General features: G+C 33.6%; 2 protein-coding genes and 2 long non-coding RNA genes across 4 annotated transcripts; 3 read left to right on the top strand and 1 right to left on the bottom strand.

Moving 5' to 3' along the window:
* Positions 1 to 422: 422 nt before the first annotated feature.
* Positions 423 to 1,326, top strand: LOC140184491 (uncharacterized). Its single transcript, XR_011881460.1, has 2 exons — positions 423 to 699; positions 988 to 1,326. It is a non-coding gene; the product is annotated as an uncharacterized lncRNA (long non-coding RNA).
* A 4,755-nt stretch (positions 1,327 to 6,081) lies between these two features.
* LOC112795301 (F-box/kelch-repeat protein At3g23880-like) lies at positions 6,082 to 6,807 on the top strand. Its single transcript, XM_025837239.2, has one exon. It carries the CDS (start codon positions 6,082 to 6,084, stop codon positions 6,805 to 6,807), a length of 726 nt encoding a protein of 241 aa, XP_025693024.2.
* Positions 6,808 to 7,544: 737 nt separating this feature from the next.
* Positions 7,545 to 8,282, top strand: LOC140183984 (uncharacterized). Its single transcript, XR_011880589.1, has 2 exons — positions 7,545 to 7,753; positions 7,999 to 8,282. It is a non-coding gene; the product is annotated as an uncharacterized lncRNA (long non-coding RNA).
* Positions 8,283 to 18,061: 9,779 nt separating this feature from the next.
* Positions 18,062 to 19,088, bottom strand: LOC112795300 (uncharacterized). The gene is made up of 2 exons (XM_025837238.1): positions 19,013 to 19,088; positions 18,062 to 18,921 (listed from the first exon to the last, which is right to left on the bottom strand). The coding sequence occupies exons 1-2, from the start codon at positions 19,086 to 19,088 to the stop codon at positions 18,062 to 18,064; spliced, it is 936 nt and encodes a 311-aa protein (XP_025693023.1).
* Positions 19,089 to 20,993: the final 1,905 nt, after the last annotated feature.

The raw sequence follows: 20,993 nt of genomic DNA, 5'->3' as shown, positions 1-20,993 counted from the left end.
TGAGCTATCTATGCACCATATCTCTTTTGAATATTGAACCGCCTAATCACAAAGGCCTTGCTTTTTTAAAATCTTATGCCTTGAATAGATACATTTTGATTTGAAACTTGAATTTTCTTACTTTTACACATCACGTGTGCACTACTTGAACCTTCCCGCATCTTGTTTTGAATTTTAAGTAGGTTTAATTATTCTGTAGGTTCCTATAGTTTCACCAAATTTTCAATTAGGTCTCTATAATTTTTTTCTTTTCAATTGGATCCTTAGATGTTTTTTTTTTTCAATTTAGTCCCTACCGTGACAAAACCGTTTGAAATAACAGAATATTCTATTCGAAAATCGAATATTCTCCTAATTAAGTTAGAATCGCTAATTAAACCCACTTCTATTTTTTCAAAATACCAAAATTATGCTGCCATTTTATCCAAAAGTAAAGAACCCTAGCTAGCGCTTGTTCTCTAAAAGCACTGCGTTTCTCCTCCATTCGTTGGTGTTGTCCTCCATCTGCGGTGGCGGCGGCGGCGGCGTTCGTCATCCTTGGTCTGCGCTGCACTGCTTTGCGCTGATTGTGCGTCAGCTCTACTATGCTCCCCACCGGTGGTGTGTCACTTCTGTCGCGTTCCCTGGCCGTGGATCGCCGAGTCGCGCCTCGCGTCGCCGCACCTCGCCTTACTGCCTGAAGTCGATCTGCCAAAACAGGTAATAGGTTAATTTTTTCTTTTGTTTTTCAAAGTTAATGAAACAGGTTTAAGCAAATGATAATTTTTCTGATTTCTGAATTGATTTGATATACATATTTGTTTAACTGAATTCTAAATTCTTTTGATATAATAGTTTGGGTTTACAATATGAATATATAAGGGTTTTGTGAATTGATGAATTGATATATGAATTGGTTTTGTTGATTATGAATTTACTTTATTATTGATTGTTGTTGCTGTGATGAATACCATGTTTCTTTCAACCACCGGTTCTGTTCTTGTCGAGGCTTCGCCACATGATTTGTTTTGGAATGGAGGTCGAGATGGATAAGGCTTAAACTATCTTGTCCGCTTATTGATGAAGCTAAGATCAGAATTTTTTGGCGAGTCATCATCATCGTGCGATTCCCTAGTATAGTCGGATAACTATGTATAGAGCCACAGAAAATATTATACCGATAAAAAATTTGGATATTATGCTTGAGATTTTAGGTTCATACCTTATTATTTCTGTTGTACAAAAAGAAAAGAGGGAGAGAGAATGATTATATTGTTGTAGAAAAAAGAAAAAAAAAACAGTTTATCTCCATCATATTAATCTATTAATCAAACCTTTTTGCTTTGATTTCTTTCTCTGATATTTTCCATTTTCATAATACTATCACTTCCTTTCTGAAGTTATGCATAATTTTATTTGATGGTTTGTGATGTTAATAATTTAATATGGTTATGAGAATAATCTGCTTTGAGAAGAAATAATGGATTCATGTTTGATCAAAGAAAAATGCTGCTTCAGAATATAGCTGATAATGTCAAAAAAGTTGCAGTTAGAATATGATGTCTATGAGTGTTATTGAAATCTCTTAAACTCAATTTATGAACATAAATTGAAAATTCGTATTAAACAAGTAAGAGGCAAAGTTTTCCCTCAACAAAAATAAGACAGAATGATTACTTCATATGACTATTATTTAGAATTGGTTGAACATGATGTCTATCAGCTTCATTTATTTATGAAGGAAGTTCTTTAATATTAAGTTTTTATTCGATTCTAAAATCTTAAACTATATTTAAAAAAATCTTAATCCTTCTTTCCTTTTTCAATCCGGACATTTCTTCGGTACCAGGTACTTGTGGTAGTGATTATTTTCAACAATGGAAGTATATATGGTAGTGACCAGAGAACTCTCGAAGTGATAAATGAACTTCACAAAGATGATCCTGCTCCGATTTTCTTTGTTACGAAAGCAGGCTAACTTGTTGGGACACTTGATGAACTCAAGTCTGCTCTTTTAAAACCAGTCGTTATTAATGTTATTGTTGATTCCTATACTAGTTCAGAGAGTGGGAGGTTGCAACACAAGAACTGATTTCCATATTATCTGTATTATGCTGAAATTATGCTTTCTATGATTTTCATTTTTAGATTCCAAATTTCAATAACACAAATTACATAGCCTTGTGATTTTCTATGATGTACCATGAAATGATAAAGACACAAACTATATTTCATGAATCTACACAAATATAAAATGTTACATGATCATAATGAATACTTGAATGATAGAAACTGAATTTTATATATACTTTTTACTACTATTTCTATTTCATTTTATCCATTACTTTTTTTTGTATATTCTTAAGATAAGGTATTTTGAAAGTCAAAAAAATAAAAAAATATATTTTTGGTACAATTTGTATATAAATAAGAAAAAGGCAAAGCAAATGCACTCCAGACAAAGTAGAGAGTGCATTACTCTTTAAGAATTAACCTACTATCAAAAGTTATCATGTAAATTAAATTTATTTATTTATTTATTATTATTATTATTATTATTATTATTTTCTTTTTTTATTGTCATGGGCTGAATAAACAAATTGACACTGATAAAAAACTAATCCCCTCTTTTAAACACCAAAAGTACTTAGGAACTTGATGGAACTCCTCTATTACTTTGTTACTAGCGATGTGATGTCTTCAAACATCTTTACTGTTGCCAGTACTTCCACTATCGTTTTGGCCGGCGATAGATTTAAACGGTTTTGAACCCACTCCCTTTTGCTTCTGCCATGAATGACCTTTCAAGCCTGAAAAATCGCTGCCATAGAAGAGGGAGACGACTGTCTGTCATCACTGTTGGCTGGCTAACTAAAAATGTAAAACTGATTCTGGAAAAGAACTCCTGTTTTCATGAAAGTGCCATGACTCCATTAATTTTAAAATACTAATTTATACTTATAGATTATTTGAAATTCTTTGATTGCATTAAAAATTAAAAATATTAATTTAATATTAAAATAAAATTAATCTTTAAAAAAATTAAAATATCCTTTTAGAATAAAAATTAAAATACTCTTTTAAGAATAAATATCTTTTAATTATATTAAAAATTAGGGCAAATCACAATAATAAACCAAGGGGAGCAAAATTTTACATGAATCAGCCAAACCGAAAACTGCTTCATGAATCCACCAATGCACGTTTATATGTAGTTCGAACCAGCTAAATTCGAACTCTATTTCTATATAATTCGAAATACACAAACACACGCACACACTAATTCGAATTTACCTTGTTCGAATTACACACACAGTAATTCGAATCAGGTTGATTCGAACTACACCCACGCATGCGTTTCCAAGTAATTCGAATTTGACTGGTTCGAATTATGCTGTTAAAAAATTAATAATTTAAAAATAAAAAAATTTTATTTCATACATTAAAAAAAAGCTAATAAAATATTTAATTACGAGACTTCTTTAAAATATCAATGAACTATCAATCCGAATTTCATGCAATACTCTTTTGTCCATTTTTATTAGCTCATGAATATTTTTTAATAAAATTTTTTAATAAATTTATTTAAATTATACTAAAAAAATATTTTATCCTATGCAAAATAATTAAAAAAATGGCTTAAAAAATGTTAGGAGTACTATAAAAATTTATAATGTTCTAATAACTTAGGTAAATACATGCATGTTTTTAAATTTTAAATAAAATACTCTACATAGTCAATAATAATTTAGAAATGAAAGAAAATACTTTATTCTATACAAAATAATTAAAAATATATTTTATTCTATACAAAAATAATTTAAAAAAATGGTTTAAAAGATGTTATGAGTACTATAAAAGTTTGTAATATTCTAGTGATTTAGGTAAATACATGATAAAAATATCTTTTCTTTAATTTCTAAATTATTATTGACTATGTAGAGTATTTTTTTAATGTCCTAAGTCATTAGGACATTACAATTTATAGTACTTCTAACATCTTTAAAGCCATTTTTTAAATTATTTTGCATAGAATAAAATATTTTTTTTAGTATAATTTTAATAAATTTATTAAAAAACATTCATGAGCTATCAAGAATGGGCAGAAGAGTATTGTATAGAATTCGAATTACTCACCATATAATTTGAATCAGAGTGATTCGAACTTCCCTATGCGTAATTCGAATCATGTAATATCTTACCATATAATTTAGATAATTTTATTAAAAAATTATCATGCGTAATTCGGATTTATTAATATTCTTTTTTGTAAAATATAATTTTTTATTGTTTAATATTTTTATTTTTATTTTTACTTAAAAAATATAAAATGAGCAACCATGCTAGGTATGTATTAAAATTTACTACTAAAATCAATCACCAATATAAAATATACAAATACACACTTAAAATTAGTTAATCTACACATATATTTATACACAAATACATGATGGTTAATTTTAGTGGCTAATTTTAGTACGTAAATAGCATTTTTATAAAATGAGAAATCACACTTTATTTTTATAGGAGCCACTCACATAAAGACACCTAAAACATATTTTTTAAAGATATTTTCTAGCAATTAAAATTTAACACACGTAATCGATTAAATCATATTATTTTTGTCAAAATTAGACCGGACAAATCAGTGTGACTAAAAAATCAGTAAATCAAACTTTGAATTGGTTTAAATTAATATTTCTTTTATAAAAAATGACTACAATACTCTTATTATAAAAAATTACTAAAATATTTCTATTTTATATATATATTGAGAACTCTAAATCTTAATCATTCTCTTCTCTCTATGATGTTATAGGATTAGAATTTAGTGTTTTTCAAAATTAATATATACATAATAGTGGTATTTTAATAATTTTTTATAATAAGAATATTGTAGTCATTTTCTATAAAAAAAATATTAATTTAGATCGGTTTAAAATTTGGTTTACTGATTTTTTGATCAAGCCAATTTATCTAGTCTAATTTTAATAAAAATAACACAATTTAATTGATTATATATATTAAATTATAATTATTAAAAAATCTTTTAAAAAGAAAGCTTTAACCATCTTTATCTAAATAATTCTCTATTTTTATAAGATTGATTATGAAAATATATAAAAATGTTTGTAATGATACCTAAAAATTATTGTCTAATTGCCAAAAAATTAAATAATTAATTTTAAATTTAAAAATTAAAAAATTAAAAAATTTAAATATTTAAAAATTACTATAAAAAATAAATTAAATTAAAATTACACACCAAATAAAAAAGACCATAAAATTAAGTAGGAGTGTACATGGGTCAGGTGAAACCGGGTTTGATGTGACCCAGACTCGACTCGAAATATATACTTGGCCTATTTATTAGACCCGAACCCGACCTTAAACCCGATGAAACCTATACACTTTCGGGTCACAATTATACTGGGTAAAAACCGGGTGAAAACCGGGCCGTTAACATTACATTACCTTGATACTTTCTTATAAGCTAGCATGTGAAAATATCCAAATTTTCAATACTCCATCCATTATTTGACATGGTAAAATTCACTTAGAAAAATAAAACAAGAACCAAATCTTCTCTAAAATTAAAACATAACCATAATCAATACTAATATTGTCTAATAATACCAAATATTTAAATCAATACAAATAACACAATATTATGCATTAATTAGTCTAAAATTTTATGCATTTTAAACATAAAACATTAACTTATAATCTTATAATAACTAATAACACAAAATATTAAGATTTACAATACTTAAATTACAAATAAAAATAGCCATCATCCATCACTAATAACACAAAATATTAATTATGTATGATAATCGGACCACCGGGCCGATTTCGGGTGACCAGAACCATGGCCCGGACCCGACTCGAAAATAATAATCGGGTCTATTTTTGAGATCCTTACCCAACTCTAGACCCAATAAAATTATACCAAATTAGCCCCTAAAGTGTTCGGGGCGGACGAGTCTTGGGGCCATGCACACCCCTAAAATTAAGCATATATAAAATGGGAGATCACATGGGCATGAATGACATCCTCCTAACGCACAACCCTAACCACAAAACAATAAGAGAAGGAAGATGGAGAGGAAGCACATGGGCATGAATGACATCCTCCCTCAGGAGCTCATTTACCGAATCCTTCTAAGGGTACCCGCCGGAGACCTGTTTCGCCTCAGATTCATTTCAAAACTTTGGCACTCTCTCATATCCCATCCAGACTTTGCGGAATCACATTACGACCTCAACTCTGCCACATCTTCCCATTCGCACTTCTTCTTGCTAAAAAACTGTACTAATGCTTGGTGTGTTCAGCTCGACACGCTATTTGATGTTGCAGCAGCACCAACAACACACAAAGAGGTATCTCTCCCTTCTAGGGAGATGCCACATTCTCTTTTTCGTACCATAGGATCCTGCAGAGGCTTTCTTCTCTTAAACTACCAAAAACCAGATCTTCTTGTTATATGGAACCCAGTGACTGGATCCAGCAAAACAATATCTTACTCTCATATTAAGGTCCCGCGCGATGATGCAATTCGATATGGATTTGGTTTCGATGCATCACGAGATCACTATTTAATAGTTCTATCTTGGCATGATAATAGTTACCACCAACACCGTTTAGTTTGCTTTTCGTTGAGAACCAATTCATGGATTAATCTCGATGCAGCATTCCCCAAATCCATGTGTAGGTGGAAGCAGCAACTTTCTGGGTTTTTCTTACATGGCGCTATTCATTGGTTGTGTTACTCTAGTCAAGATTACATTGATGATGGTATTCTTATCTTTCATTTGAAGGACTAAATCCCCATTTTGGTCCTGATATTCACGCGATTACTCATTTTGGTACCTGAAATTTAAAATTACCTATAATGGTCCTCCAGATTTAAGTTTTGGCACCAATATGGTCCCTCAATTCTTTCCGGTGATGATTAGGCAAATGGAATGCTGAGATGACACCCTTCCTGTCACGTTGGACGCTGTAACGGCTAGTTGATGTGGCAAGGGTTGTATTTGTATCCAATTTAGTTCCTGAAACCCTAATTATCTTATTATTTATCTGAGTTATAATAACAAAGTTTTAATAAAGGGGGACTAAATTAGATACAAATACAATCCTTGCCACATCAACTAGTCGTTACAGCGTCCAACGTGACAGGAAGGGTGTCATCTCAGCACTCCATTTGCTTAATCATCACCGGAAAGAGTTGAGGGACCATATTGGTGCCTAAACTTGAATCTGGAGGACCAGTATAGGTAATTTTGAAATTTTGGGACCAAAATGAGTAATCGCGTGAATCTCAGGGACCAAAATGGGGATTTAGTCCATTTGAAGGAAAGGAGTTTCTCCAAGTTATCTATGCCAAAACAACTCGAAGGGTCTCATCCCATCAATCTCATCATATTAGGAGGGTGCCTAGCCTTGTATTCGAATGACGTTGACAACCATAAAATTGAGAATGGGTTATGAAAGAATATAAAGTGCTGTCATCTTGGATTTTAATATATGAGATTCCTTATGGTATGCCTCTATGCATATCCAATGGAAGTGACATTATTGCGCTAAATTTTACTCCGATGTATTCCAATATAAGGTTTGGCAAATATAACATTAGTGGAGAGCTTCTAAATCATTCTCCTCCACCTTTTTTTCAATATTATTACTACTCTAAAAGTTTCTGTGTATATACAGAGAGTCTCTTGCGATTTTCGGATGACATTAAGGATAGGGATAAGAAGAAGAAAGCTGGTATGTAAACTATTCTCCTATGCTTTGCACCCTATTGCTTTGTGATTAATGTAAAAGTACCAAGCAAGATGCATCATGCATAAAGTTGCATTGAGATATGAGATTTGACTATTGATGGTATGAAATTACAATTTATCATTATTCACTTTCTTGCTTCTTACAGTCCAGTCTTATGGTGAGGCTTAAGGTTTAGCTATGTTTTCATGTATAAAGCCGTGACCTTTACCCGCTGATCTTCTTTGCAGGCCAAGAATGTTTTGAACAACATGGTGTTGCCAAAGATTAGAATCACAATGGGGTCAAATAAAGGAAGAGAATATGGAGCAAGCATATCAGTGGACGACGAACATACAGGCGAACAATTTAGAGTTGTAAATAAATGGTAGGGTTAACAAGTTGAGCATGAAGAAGATTGAAAACCTTCAATTTTATTTTGCTTTGGAAGTATGATTTTCTTTCCAAATTTCTCTTTGTTAGTTTTGCTGTGGACACTAATAAGTAATAACAGTCTTGTGTAGCTGTTTCTTTCCCTGTTTCTCCTTGGCTTCTATCCAAGTATCATTACAAAAAAGACTACTTAACTTACTAGCTCCTTCCATTTTCTTTTTCTTTTGGTTGTTTAATAGCTAAAGAGGTAACGGATGCTTAAATGTTAAAGAACAATCATATGTCAGAATGTGCTAGATTTTTTTATTTGGTTTGAACTGGCTTAAGCATTTTTTTTAATAGATAAATTCTTCTATTTAGTTTTTTCAAGTTATCTTGTTTCTCTATACTAATTGCAAGGGAGAAGTCAAAAATATATCAATGGACAAAGGCAACGATGGGACCTAAACAACACTTGAAGTAATCAAGTATACATTCAAAGCAGTTTTACTCGCGTGTAAATATATACTACGGTATTGGACACAAGCATATTATACAAGAATGAAGATCACATAAAAATGCACATCTATTAGAACCGTAAAACTGTTGTTACCTTGCTTCTGTCAAGAGCAGCAGCAATATCAACTATAGGACTCTCAGCAATATCAACCATAAAACAAATTAAGCATATTATACCAGTAAGAAAATATTTTTCCTTCGTTAACTTAGCCTAAATAATGAAAGACCAATTTGTCATTTTAAAATATGATAAATGACTTTATTTTTTGTATTTTAATTTTATCAGACAAATGAACTCTTTTCATATTTAAGATTTTGGATATGAAATCTATTAAAGAAAATCAATGTTAAGAGTTTATACATGTGACTATTTTTAATCAAATGTTTAACAGATTATAAATACTGAAAAGATCAAATAGAACAAAAAAAAAATGTAGTGGTAATATAAAATAATAAAGGTAAGAGTACAGTAGAATTGACCAATACAAATAGAATTATTCCACCACCATATATATATAACATTAATAATCAACCAACATGCTGTGGCCTAGTCCTATATATATATATAGTTTGTTGAAAGTTGATCTTGTTAGGAATTGAAAAAAGATTCACAATGTATGTTACTCCCACTTCCAAAAGCAAAATCCCAAGACTTTTAAGCAAAGTTTGCATCATTATTATATATGCACTTCTAATATACATGCTTTTAGATAAGTCATACCCACCACTCAACACTTGTGTATCATCATACGGAAACTAGCTTTTACAATAATGTTCATCCTCAAAAGTGAGCATTTTATTTAAAAGGCTGGACTTTTTAAAAGTCACCACACACACACACATACATATATAATTTAGGTTGTTTAAATGTTACTAAAATCCGTTAGGTAAAATTACCATAATGCGTGAGTATTAGCTCTTTACCAATAATTTGTCCATGCACTACTTAGTTTCTTAAAAAAGGTTAATTATATAATACAAGTTTTTATGCTACCATAAGGCTGATAATAAATAACAAGACATAAAAGACAAAGATATATAATTTAATATTTTTATATTTTGTTTGGTGATAAAGTAGAACAAATTATAAAATTTTAATTTATTCTTATTTTTATTATTTAAAAATTTTAAGAAGAAAAAATATAATAATAAAAAATTAATAAGAATAATAAAAAAATAAAAATAAGTTGTACTTTTTGTTAGTATCTTTGTGTCTTTTTTATCAAGATGGACACAAAATACACTAATTCATTATATTTGGACACAATATTTCTATCTATATCTTATCTGTCAAATACGATTTTATATCTTTATATCTATATTTTAATATTCTGTCTCTGTAAGCAAACACAGCCTAACAAACATCATCATATCTATATTTTTCTTTTTATTGATTTGGTTTGAACTTAAGCATTTTTTGTTTTTGTTTTTAATAGATAAATTCCTCTATTTAGTTTCAAGTTATCTTGTTTCTATATACTAATTGCAAGGGAGAAGTCAAAAATATATCAATGGTCAAAGGCAACGATGGGACCTAAACAACACTTAAATATAGGTACTTCATTCAACATGCATTTGGTTTGATATCCAAACTTTAGGAATACAATAGTGATTGGTAGGTTCTTATGCTGATATATATTCAATCCTGGGTTTGGTTTTTTTCGGTGACTAAATAGAAAAGAAAGAAAAAAAATAGAGATAAAGTTAAATTAATTGGCTAGATTCATATCTAAATCTATTAGATGTTGAAGCTCACTCTATGGTTGGCTCCAATTCGAGTGAATGTCCGCAAGCAGCTGCTTTAGCCATACAATCTGCAACACTATTTGCATTTCTCTGAATTAAAAGAATAGAGACTCTCCAATTCCAATTCATAACCTCTTGTATATGCTTTGCCAAATCCCACTCTGGAATATCTTTACCAAGCATTCTTTGGTTTACCAAGAAAAGAGCTTCTAAACAGTCTGTTTCACAAATAACCTTACGAAATCAACTCTCCCAAGCAAGAAGTAAACTTCTCCAAATTGCATACAATTCAGCAAAAAGAATACTGCACACTTCGACTTTCCCAGTGCAACCTTTCAACCAACATCCATCAGGATTGCGAATGATACAACCAAAACCAACATAGCCAAAAGGAGCAAAACAATTAGCATTACAATTTAATTTAACAGAATGAAGTGGAGGTGGAACCCAATGCAAACAAAGCGAAGGAGGAGACAAAGATTGATGTGTAGCAAAAATAGTGTGAAACTCCCTTACTGAACTACGAATCAACACTACAAGAAAAAAGGCCTACGGCCACGCTTTTTTTTACTACGCTTTAAAAGCATAGCCAAAAGTGGTCTATGGCCACGCTTTTATGAGGGTGGCGACAGAATAGAGATTTGGCCATTTTTTTTTGTTACGCTTGAAAAGCATGGCAAAAAGTGTCAATGGCCACGCTTTTATGAAGGTGGCCATTGATGCGAGATTTGGTCACATTTTTATTTGCCACGTTTAAAAAGCGTAGCCGTAGAGAGAAACTAGCATGCTTTCAAAGCGTAGCAATAGGGTTTTATTATTGCGGCGTTCCAAAAGCGTAGCCGTTTCCTACAAGCCTTTTGGCACGCTTCAAAAGCGTGGCCAAAAGGTTCCCAAAAACAAAAGACGCTGGAATTAATTAAAAATGTTCCTTCTTCGTTTAAAGACTTAGAGAAAATAAGAAAAAGCCTCTCTTCTTCGTGCCCTGCCTTAACTCCTCCTTCAGAAGCCCCAACGCGACGACCACACTCCATTGTGCCCTAAGCCCCTAACTCCTCGTCCTTCATTGTGCCTCACCCTCACTGCCACGACAACACTCCTCGTCCTTCATTGTCGCCGCTCCCTTCTGTTGCTGCAATTTGCCTCACGAAGAACCTCGTCAGTTGCCGGCGCTCGCAATGTCTCCGTGGAAGAACCCCTAACCCTAAAGCTCACTGAGTCTCACCCTCCGTCATCAGTCTTCGCTCTTTTCTTGCCACTCTCACCGTCAAGCTCACTGAGTCTCACCTCTCTCACGGATGGTCTCGCCGTCGACCTCTCTCTATCTCTCTGGTATATCGCTTTCCTTGCAGGTGTTTCAGACTCAAGTTCATCGCGCTCTGCAATCATCGCTTCTCTGTCGTGCTCTATCACAAGCTCTGCTTCGGCCATCAATGCTTCCTTCGCTGTGAGTTGGTCCCTGGGCAGGTGGTGGTAGGAATTTCAAGGTCCTTATGTAAGTGTCTTTTGCGTATTTATGCTTACAATTTATTAGTAAGAAAATAATTTGAATCTCTTACATGAAATTCTAATTAGGAGGTGCTATACTGTTACTATGAGTTTTTCATTATTTATCCGTTTTCATAGCCATTAATAAAAATATGAAAGATAGCCTTAATGAGAGTTGTCTTCTGCATTTAGTGTTGTCTTCTATTTGGGTGCTGATTGTACTTTTCTGTGTTGGTGGCATTGAGCTATTGTCTTCATATACGAGTGTTTCATTTATATCATAATTAGTAATACAACTCAAAATCTTTTAAGTTTGGCTAATTATAATCCATAGAGCATGCTACAAATCATTTTTATAAAACTCAGAAGAAAATTGAAAAGCTGCATGCCTATTGAAAGTTAAAATCAAATTAATACTACTGTTTTAACTCTTTCCTAGCAGTCAATAACAGAAATAGGCATTTGGTTTAAATATGCATGTAATGTTACAAAGAATTTGATCTTGTTACTTAGATAGCTTAAATATGTATTATTTTTACTTTCTTAACCAAATAGATTTTCATCTCTCTTAACGAATTTTAGTTTATAACTGTAAAATTGATGAGCAAACCAGAGAGTTTTAAGGAACTAAGACAGCGATAAAAGAAGAAAATACTTGCTATTTAATTCTTTTTTTATTGTCATTATCAATCTTATATTTGGTTTAATATTTCTTCAATGACATAGAACTAATGTTATTTTTTTGCCTTAAAATACTAGTGAAGTGACTATCATAGACTCATAGTACTAAATATGCTTTAGGGATTTGGCCAATTTTAAGGGCTAGGTTCTTGTCCCGGTCTATGTTTCACTTATTTTTTATTTCATGACTTCATAATAATAATAATAATAATAATAATAATAATAATAATAATATATTTTTGAATTTTGCATTTCTTCTCACTCATCTTTTTATGTAGTTAATATCTTTGTTTCCCTGTTTTTGTGTTTTCACTCACTCACTTCACTTTCACACACACTCCTCTCTGCTGCTTCTGTCACTGCTCTTTAATTTTGCTCCATGAAACCGTTGCAACACTAAGCTTGCTCTTCATCATACAGTCACTCAAACTCTGTCTTGTGACCCTTTTCAATTTTGATCCTCAATCTCTACAAAAATGTCAGTAATGTTTCCTATTCTTTTATTTCATCTTAGGTGTGTTAATTCACCAAAGTTTGTAACTTTTTTTGTGATTCTCTGAGCTGTTATGTTTTTTGAGTGGCATTTTCTGCTGTTTGCTTTAATTTTGGAACTGGGGTTTGTCAATTATTCCATGACACTAAGTTGAAGTAATTAACTGTCCCTTTAAATTATTATTATTATTATTTTGAAAAAAATATTCTATTTTTTTGGGTGAGCTTGATTTATGTTGTTTGTGGTGTTTGGCTTGGAATTTTGCTTGGTGTTTAAGGTTTTATAATGGGTTGGTGTGTGAGTGGACATGTTGCAGTTCATCCTGGTCTTTTATCTTTAATGTGAAGCCTTTTAGTTGTTTTCTATAAAGTTTGGTAAGCTGTGTGAAACCAGCTTCTCTTTTTGTCTTTGCTGTTTTGGTTGATTAGAACTATTGTAGAATTTTTTTGCCTTTATTTTATAGGGTTATTGTCCCGTTCTATGGCCAATAAGTTAATAACTCTATTGTAGAATTTTTCCGCCTTTAATTCAACTGAGCATATTGTTTGTTGTATCCAAATTAAAGATGGTTCCTGCCTTTCTAATATGCAATATATGATGGATTCGGGAGCAGAAGATTATGATCAGGTATGCTTCTTTCCTGAAACTCTGTTCGGTGATCACACTTGCCTATCATGAAAGCCGGTGTATTTTAAGTTCATCAGTGCAATTTGTAGCTTTTTATCTATCTATTTTCAAGATCTGGAGCTTATTATTATGTTGAATCTGGTTTTATTAAAAGTGTAGCCATGTCTCTCGCTATTGTCATGCTTTAAAAGCGTAGCCATATCTAGTTACTGGCACGCTTTAAAAGTGTAGCCATATCCTCTGGCATACGGCCACGTTTAAAAGCGTGGCAATAGATAAAAGTGTGGCGACAAAAAAAGCGTGGCAATAGAGCAACCGGCACGCTAGCAGTTGTGACCCTTTCAAAAGCGTGCCGGTTGCTCAAAAAGCGTGGCAAAAAGCTATCGCTACGCTTTTTTCCACTTTTCGCCACACTTTAAAAGCGTAGCAAAATCCTGGTTTCTTGTAGTGCAAACTCACCACTTTACTAGCACTCCAAAAATCAGCTATATTAAATAATTCATTATTCTTGCTTCTCTAAATCCACCAGATGGTCGAAAAGAAAAGAAAAACATCTCTACTCCTTGCACCTTTGTAGAGCCAATCATGTAAATCCGAGTTATCTGAATACAGGCCTAAAAGATTCCAGACCTCCTTGGCACTAGGGCACTCCCGAAGACAATGAAGAATGATTCAGAACCATTCTGACACCGATGACAGGTGCTAGATAAAGCTAAGCCATGACCCAAACGAAACTCTGCCGTAGGAATAACATTATGAAGACTGAGCCAAATCAAGAACTTGTACTTCTCAGGAATATGCAGTCGCCATATCCACAACCAATTATTATGCTCATTCTAGTCAAACTTTCTTTTGGCTAGCCAACTGTACCTACTCCTAGTTGAGTAGAGTCTAGAAGATGACATACCTCACGACCAATCCGAACTCTCTCCAGCATTCAAATCCGAATTATAAGCATTCAAACGCTGGTTGACATCTTCTGGAATGATAGAAAATATATCATGGAAATTCCATTGACCATCTTTTCAAACGTCTCTAATAGTTAAATCAGAGTCAGATATATGTACAAAAGGGACATCTTGAGCAATTGGGCCCTCAATACTCCAATTGTCAAACCAAAAAGATTGATCAAGTGACCTAACGCACCAAGAGAAGGCATCCTTAAGAGCACCAAAAGCCTCTGAGATATTCTTCCAAACATGAGAAGCGTTGCAAGAGACAGGGCCATCTAAAACTCCCTCATTCCTCAGATACTTCGCCCTTAATAGTGCAACCCAAGGCTTGTTCTGACAATAGAAAAGTTGCCAAATCAATTTACCAAGTAAAGATATATTAACATACGCAGGATCTCTAACACCCAGACCACCAAATTTCTTTGGAGTGATCACGGTTCTCCAATTAACAAGAGAAAGACCTCTACAATCAACTTGACCCTTCCAAAGGAACTGTCTCATCATAGAAGACAATTTATCGCAAACCCAATTTGGAAAAAAAGATACCTGCATATGATAAACAGGAATGGATGCTGCAACAGAATTGATCAGGCAAAGTCTCCCTGCTTTATTTAGAAGCCTTCCTTTTCAGGTAGCTAATCTTCCCCTCACCTTTTCAATCACTGAATGAAAAGAAGCCCTACTGGTACGGGAATGATTAAGGTTAACTCCAAGATATCTTCCTAAGTCCAAAGCAAAACGTATTGAAGAAACACTAGTAAAAATATATCTTCTACGAGCAGTCACATTTTTAGAACAAAATGCTTTAGACTTTTCAAGATTCACTTTCATGCCAGATGCCTTGCAGAAAATGTTAAGAGAATGCATAACCATTTGGACCTGACTCTTTGTAGCCTGATAGAAAAGTAAGAGATCATCTGCAAACATCAAATGAAAAAATTTTGGGCCACCCCTAGTGACAAAAACTGGTTTCCACACACCCTCGACCACCTTATGAGATATATAGCAAGCAAGTCTTTCCATACAAAGCACAAATAAGTAAGGAGACATTAGATCGCCCTGTCTAAGCCCCTTCTAGGAGCAAAACTATCCAATCTACTGCCATTCCACATAATAGAAAGAGATGATGTACGGACACAATTCATAATCAAATTAACAGTAATGATAGGAAAACCAAAAGCAATTAGAGTACTCTCCAAAAACCTCCAATCCACCCTATCATAAGCTTTTTCAAGATCAATTTTAAAAGCAAGAGTACATTTCTTGGATTTTGTGTGCTTCATGAAATTCAGAATTTCTTGGGCCACAATAATATTATCAGGAGCACCACGACCCGGAATAAAACCTCCTTACAAAGGACTAACAATATCTGGAAGAAAAGGCCGAAGTCGATTAGTCAATACTTTGGTGATAATTTTATAAACAACATTACGCAGGCTAATAGGCCTGAAATCCTTCATAAAGGTAAAGCTATCAATTTTAGGAATAAGCACAATCAGAGTTTCTATGATGCTAGGATTTAAGTACTTTCCTAAAAAAGCGCTCCGGACAATATTCCAAATCTCAGTGCCTACTATCTCCCAATATTCTTTAAAAAAATAAGCTTGAAAGCCATCTAGACCAGGAGCCTTAAAAGAGCTCATACTGAATACTGCTGACTTGACTTCCACAAAAGAGACAGGGTCAATTAACCTAGCATAAGCCTCGGTGCTTAGAGTGGGCATCGGAACATCCCCTAAACAATCAACCTCAACCTCTTCCGTTGTACCAAAGAGATTCTTGTAAAAAGAGAGGGCTTCTTCCTGGAGAATATCTGGATCAGTAGACCAAGACCCATCTCTATCATATAATCTATGTACTCTATTATGGTTTCTATGCACCAAAGTCTGAAGATGAAAGAATTTAGTGTTTCTATCCTCATACTTGACCCACTGCTCCCTAGATTTCTGGTACCAAAAAAGTTCCCCTTGCAATAAAAGTCTATTATAATCTTCCCTCAGTTCAGCTTCTTTAATTCTCAGAGATAACACATCGATAACCTCCAAACGCCGTTGAATCTGATCAATCTAATATTCCAGCTTACTTTTTTGCACAAAAATATTTTCAAAAATCTTTTAGTGAAGTCCAAAGAAGCCTGTTGAACCATCTTAAGCCTTTCAGTAACGCCTCCAAACTCTTGATTCCAAGCTTTACTAATAACATTTTTATAAGAAGGATGTGTTGTCCATGCAACTTGAAACCTAAAAGGACAAGAACCTTTCACTCTGGGGCCACCATGACAACGAACTAAAATAGGACAATGATCAAAATGAAGCCTGCTAAGAATTTCAGAATAACCCTCAGGAAACATTGTCATCCACGCCTCATTAACTAGAGCTCTATCCAACTTTTTAGCCAAGTTTCTGCCAGCTTGAACTGCTCTATACTAAGTATATCTCCTACCAGTCACTTTAAGATCAAAGAGCTCATAGTCATCTAGAGTAGCAGCTAATAGACTAGCTCTGTGAGAACAAAAATAAGTACCTGTACTCTCGTCTGGCGCCACAATCTCATTAAAATCACCACCGGTCATCCATGGTCCATTATGACCTGAATTAATAGAACACAAATGATCCCAAAGCATACTTCTTTTTTTGAATTGAGGACTCCCATACACTGCACTACAAAGCCAAACTAAGTTATTCACACTCACTTTTACCGTGATACATTGGTCAATTTGGTCAATAACCACACAAGAAGCATTAGCAATAGAAGATAGAAACCAAATGCCACCCATGTGTTCTACTGCTTCCTTAATACCAACACAATGAAAATCCAATTTATCCCAAAAATTCTTCAAATTATTCAACATGGTATAAGTCTCAAAGAGAAAGAAGAAAGATGGTTTATAACTTCTCACCAAATTTTTGTAATGCACACGGGCCATCTTGTTAGACGCACCCCTCACATTCCAGGCTATGATATTGAAACTATCCATAAAAAACAGTAAAAAGGGAGCTCTAATAACAAACCCGAGACTCAACATGATGTCCCTGTCTTCGACGATCCTGCCTTTAATGGACTCTCAAGTTGCAACACAATTTTCTCCGTTGAAACTTGCGCCACATCCGCTGTCGATGCTCCATCCTTATCTACTGGTGAATTCTGCAAAGAGTTTGGGCGAGGGCGCTTTCGCACAGTGCCATTTGTTGTCTCACCTTACTACTAATGGTGAACATTGTGTCGGGTCCCCGAAGAAGCCACACTAACCGATTTTTCAATATTGATGCCCTTGCTTAATTTTACTTTGGATCCAGTAACATGTGTTGTACGTTGGTGATTAGGCCTTGTCCAGGTATTGGTCTTGTTAGGAGTCTTCTTTGCTTTTGGTTGGACCTAATGGGTGCTAGGAGAAGGCTTTTGACCCATTTTATACTTTCCTTTCCTAATCACTTGAGTCTAGCCTTCCAAATCCTCATGTTGTGCATGGTCTACATGAACAGCATGCAAATCACTCTCCACCAAATTCGAGACAGCCACATTTACAGTCTCATCTCCAAGATTCTTGCCAAAATTAAAACTTGCCATTTTCACATGCATTGAATTTTTTGAATTTGAACTTTCTGGCTGCTTTGCTACATCACCGACCTCTTTGGCATTAGTTACTCCTCCCGCATTGCTGTCAGTCTTGCACACCTTCATATCATGACCAAACTTGAGACATGAGGCACAAATAAGGTGAAGACTTTCATATTCAACCTCATATTCAATACCTTCAACAAGAATCTTAGTCACTGACAATCCTAAATCTATCTGAACACAGGCTCGAGCATATCGTCCTCTTTCAGCTAATTTTGTTGCCAAATCAATCTTGACGGGAATGCCAACTGCAGCCGCAATACGGAGCATTGCATCTTCTTGGTAGCACCAAATTGGTAATTTGAAAATTCTAATCCACACTAAAGTTGCTCCAAAACAGTTTTCACTTGATCTAAACTCTTGATCCCAAGGCTTCACTACCACATAATTTCCCTCAATCATCCATGGGCCTCCTAAGAGAACCTTTTCTCGCTCCTCAGCCACATCAAACTTCACAAGAAAGTAGTCAAACCCTACGTCTAATAAATCAAAACCTCCCTTAATCCGCCATACCGTTCGGAGTTTATGAGACAATGCAGTGTAGCTATAATGTTTACCTAGCACCTTAATCACTATAGCATCCTTATATGGTTCTGCCAAATAATTCTTAGCTTCTTGGGTAAATATGACACTCGGTGGTAAGAGATCTCCTTGCTTCCCAGAAACTACCACAATGTTATCTCCCGACAAAGTTTCAATGAGTGAAAAAGTTTTAGCAATCTTAGAACCCACAACTTTATCCCTAAATGAAACCTTCAAAGGCTTAGAAACCCCTCTCGAAGTATGATCCTCCTTTTTCCCTGATGCAAGCCCTCCCCTGCTCTCCCCTTATCTCTTTCGCCGACATTATCGACTGCCTCACCGTGTTTCACCCCTCAAAGTCTCTTCCCCACTCACTCCACCGCTCATCCTCGATTTTTAAAATTGTACCTGGGTTTGGTTTGCATAAACGGTAAACTATAGTGTTAATAACTTAAATGCTATATTATTATTATCAAAATTTATTATTTTTGACTATCAATTAATCATTAATATTTAAAAGTTTGAGTTAAAATATATTATTAAATTATTAAAATAAAATAATTAAATTAATAATTAAAAATAATAAATTCGAATAACATTTTATCGTTTTTTTATTCAAATAAATGGAATATTTTAAAGTAATAACATCGAATATTTGTAAATCAGTTTAGCCCTTTACAATTGGGAAAAGAAAGTGGAAAGGGATTTGATTGGTTGATTGGCTGCTTGATACAAAGGATCCTCCTGCTTGTGTCGATGCTAATAAATGACACAAGATAAGTGTAAATGGCCATAGTGAGTACTAATACTCATCACAATGCAAAAAGTAATTATCTATTTTTCTTCATCAAACATATATAGGATTTTTTTATTTAAATTAAATAAATATAAAAATTATAAAAATACGTAAAATATAAAATAATTATCTAAACACACAACATATCACATCTCGAATACTAAAGAAGAAGTGAAAAATAAACTTATCTCAAATACTCATATCCTATTCTTTGACGAAACGACCACTGACTAATTCAAGATATAGTCAGGATGCACTTAGAATATATGTTAAACGAAAAAACGGGTACTGAACATTTAAGATATGTTCTGAGGCACATATATAAGGTCACAACAACTAAGATTTTTGTTCATTTGAATGGTTTTTAAGAATTTTGTAACTTTATAACAGTTTAAGTTCGAGTTCCTGAAGTACATATGGTCCCAACAATATATTCACGATAGAGACATTAACAGACTAAACGTAACTTGGCATATAGCTGTAACACCCTAATTAGCCTAAACTTTATCTCGCGTCATAAAGCAAGATTAATAAAAAATTACGACTGTTCTAAACTCATACATTATATATATATATATAGAAGTCCGATGAAAGATATAGCTCAAAGACCGAATTTCACAAGCGCAAAACGTACTAATGAAGCTACTAACTTAAAGCACAAGGTACAGATAAGGTATATCAAAATATATAATAGTATAACATCATAAGAACCTAGCCACGGATCGCGGAGTTTAAGCCAGCTAGCCATATACAGACCATACATGAATTCAGACAGTAAAAACAGCTTATACAAGTTTTGTTCTCTCAATACAAGCCTCTAGGCAAAGCAAAATACAAAAGTTGAGAGACATATATACAAAATAAACAAAAGACTACAAAAGATATTCGGATCCTCTGCTCCTGTCACCATCCAAATAACTCACCGAGGTGGGTTGCGACCTGCATTTGAAAAATACAACACAAATATGGTATGAGAACCGGAGGTTCTCAGTATGGTAACAGTGCCCAGTGATGTAGGATATAAGACCTCGGGACGCCAAAGGCAATCCTAGACTCCATATCCATCACAAGATTCAATCTTAAGGTATACTAAACAATGAAGCATAATATGTAAAACCTTAACAAAACTTAAAACCTTAGCATATCAAAAGGGTAATCTATCTTAAAGGATTTCTACTCTAACCAAACACCGCTATCCCACAGCCTTCACCAACATATCTTCCATGCGATCCCATCGCCACCGCCTTCCGAACCTCCTCAATCCTAGTAAAAGCACAATTATATACAATGCAAGTAAAACACAAGTAGAAGCATATAAGGCAAGTAATTCGAATAGTAATTAGACATGTTATACAATTAGACAAACAATTTCAAGTCGGCAAAGCATACAAACACTTAGAAAATGCACATGATGAATGTCTGTCCTACTGGCTG

This window comes from Arachis hypogaea, chromosome 4, assembly GCF_003086295.3.
Source record: "Arachis hypogaea cultivar Tifrunner chromosome 4, arahy.Tifrunner.gnm2.J5K5, whole genome shotgun sequence".
In the NCBI taxonomy this organism is placed as follows: Eukaryota; Viridiplantae; Streptophyta; class Magnoliopsida; order Fabales; family Fabaceae; genus Arachis; species Arachis hypogaea.
Note: the sequence above shows the minus strand (reverse complement) of the source record. Positions and strands in the feature narration are given on the sequence as shown.